General features: G+C 34.9%; 1 protein-coding gene across 1 annotated transcript; it reads right to left on the reverse strand.

Annotated features, from left to right (window-relative positions):
• On the reverse strand, window positions 23–2797 carry LOC107604977. The gene is made up of 9 exons (XM_016306707.2): window positions 2743–2797; window positions 1599–1684; window positions 1418–1486; window positions 1249–1314; window positions 1045–1135; window positions 749–953; window positions 567–660; window positions 428–487; window positions 23–313 (listed from the first exon to the last, which is right to left on the reverse strand). The coding sequence occupies exons 2-9, from the start codon at window positions 1673–1675 to the stop codon at window positions 181–183; spliced, it is 795 nt and encodes a 264-aa protein (XP_016162193.1). The 5' UTR covers window positions 1676–1684; window positions 2743–2797; the 3' UTR covers window positions 23–180.

Raw genomic sequence — 2814 nt, forward strand, 5'->3', positions numbered from 1 at the left:
TATATATTAATAATATTATATATTAATTAATTAATAGATAGATAGATAGATAGATAAAACACAAAAAACATTGTTTGTAGGAAGTATATCCGAACTCTAATCCCTAAAAGAGAAACACATCAAGTATTGTCCAAGTAACACCACTTTAGTTCCTTATGACCAACTGATGCCAAAAAGGTGCTAGTCCTTAAACCATTTTCCACCAAAGGTACGCCCTGGGGCATAGAGTAGAGAGGGTTCAGAAGTAGAATTTCTGTTTGAGTAACCACTGCAGAAAGCATTTTTAGAACCAGAATTTGGGTCTGAGTAACCACTGCAGAAAACATCAAAACAAAAAGAAGCAACAAAATAATAGTTTAATTAAACACCATCATGTATAACATGTAAGAGATAATGGAACAGAAACTGCATTTGAAGTAATTCTCACTCGTAGTAGTCTGAATCTGAGTCTTCTCCACCTGCAAGTTTTCGAGCTTCTGATTTTTTCCTACAAACAAGAAAGTCATTTTAAGTAGCAATAAATTCAACTATACATGGATATATTGAGGAAGGTAGTTGAATGAAACCTCAATTCCCTTGATTTTGCCTTTATTTCTTCAGCACTGCCAAGACTACAAATATTGCAGCACAAAGGAACGATTTTGGCAACCGAAGGACCACCTATGACACAAAAATGAAAAATGTCACTGTCTCTAACAGTATCTGATAGTAAAAAGAAGTAAACAAAGAAAAAAATTAGTAAAGATACCAGATTTTGGAGGATCCGGATGAGGTTCACAGTAAGACACGTGAGTATCCCGATTAGGCTTTTGATGAACTAGGGCATAAAAATGCCTAGTAGGAGAATTTCCAAGTATTGGCTGAGCCTTAAAGTGCAATAATCGAATAAAACCAATCTTCCTTACATAAAAACGCATGTCCTCACAGCGTTGAGAAACCTTGTATTGTTCTTTCTGGAAAACAATTAACAAATAATTATTTTTTCTACATGAAAGCAATAAAGCAAAACGAAATCAACAGATTAAGATTGGAAAAAAAAATAACCTCCTTTCGATTTTTGTTGTAATGTTGCATTGCCACTAATGGATAAGGAAACACATCCTCGAGCTTCTTGCTTTGGTGTGAACACTTAAATCTGTAGCAGTGGAGACAAATCACGGTATTTGAGGCACTGATAACAAACTGATATAATGATCTATGTTACTATCAATCATAATTAAGAAAAAAGAAACATAATCGTGTACTCACACTTTTTTCCCTTTACTACGAGGATGTTCAGGCGCATTCCTTCTGGTGGAGCGCTCAGAGTTTGGTCTTTGATTACAAACAAAATTTATGAGATAAAGAAACTTACAAAACTAATATATTTCTATAAATGATTATTAAGTAAACAATAACAAAGCTTGTTTGTACTCACATTCTTTCCTCTTTACCATGAGGATCTTCCGGTACAATGCTTCCAGTGGAGACCTTACCACGCTTTGATCTGCATTTTCATATACAAATTGTATGAGATCTCAGAATAAATTAAAAAGTTTCCAGATATATAGACAACAAAAAGAGAAAGCACGAAGCTCATAAATAGTAACAACCCTGACCTGCGAGGTGTCGAATCACTGTAGTTAGCTACACGATCACGAGATCTAAGATTGTACGGCACTCGCAATGGTTCCATGGTGTGTCTCTGGATTTCAATAAAAACACACACAAAAAGGAGGAGGGGAAAAAAGGGCTTACTGATTTGTATACAATAAGAGATGAGGAATCAGAGACAACATACAAACACCAAAAGAATAATTTTGAAAAAATGAAAAGAAAGTACAAGGCAGCTTCAAAGCGCACCTACAAGACAAAATTAGACAGGAGGAGTGCATGTTATGCTCATTTACAATTGCCCAACAGCAAAAAGAATTTCTGATATGCATGTCATAAATTTCTGTCATGTTTGCATGCATACAAAGTAGAAAATCTTTGTTGACTCAACCAACCTCCCAATTTGTAATCCATATAATAGCTTTACCATGCAATGCTGCCTCTAACATGTTCATGTCAAAGTGAGTCAACTAAGACGATTAGACTATGGCTAACCTCAATAGAGTATTCGTACAGTCGGTCTTAGCAATTTATTAAGAAGGCAAGTTCGTAACAACCACTGTATTTAGGCTCTAAATCGTTGGCCAATGAGGTTAGTTACTATCATAGCAGAAGAGAAGGAACAAGAAGAACCCCTTCTCTTCTTCTTTAAAGGATGGTTTAACGAGTTCATATTAACAAGGTTTATTAGAATTGTTGTATGATTCATTCTCAAAAGGGAAATTCTTTTATATAATGTAAGAATTGGCTTTGATCTTTGGAGTTCTTGTTCATTAACTTCCCTGCTCTCAGACATCATATCAATATAACATTTGTTTACCAAACAACTTAACATCAGAGAGGAGGTAGCAAATAAATGGGATTTTAGAGGAGGCAGCCATGGAATTGCAGAAGCTAAGCAAGTTGAAACCCTCTTTAAAAATTAGTTGCTTCTAAAGCCTTGGAGACAAAGCAATGACTCGTGTAATACACTAATACTGAAAGCCCTAGAGCAGTATCCCGAATTCCCGATCATTAATCAACCACCATCATCATACGTCCAATAAATAATTAAAAAACAACAAGAATCGAATAAACCTAGGGAAACATAGAACAGCATGAGAAAGAACCAAGAAAAGGGAGAAACAAAGTAGGAAAAAAATGTATTACCTGCTTGCCGCAGAAGGGAATTGAGAAAAGAAGAAGAAGAAAGAAGGACTAATTTTTTTTTTTTTTTTTTTA

Source organism: Arachis ipaensis, chromosome B06 (genome assembly GCF_000816755.2).
Source record: "Arachis ipaensis cultivar K30076 chromosome B06, Araip1.1, whole genome shotgun sequence".
NCBI lineage: Eukaryota > Viridiplantae > Streptophyta > Magnoliopsida > Fabales > Fabaceae > Arachis > Arachis ipaensis.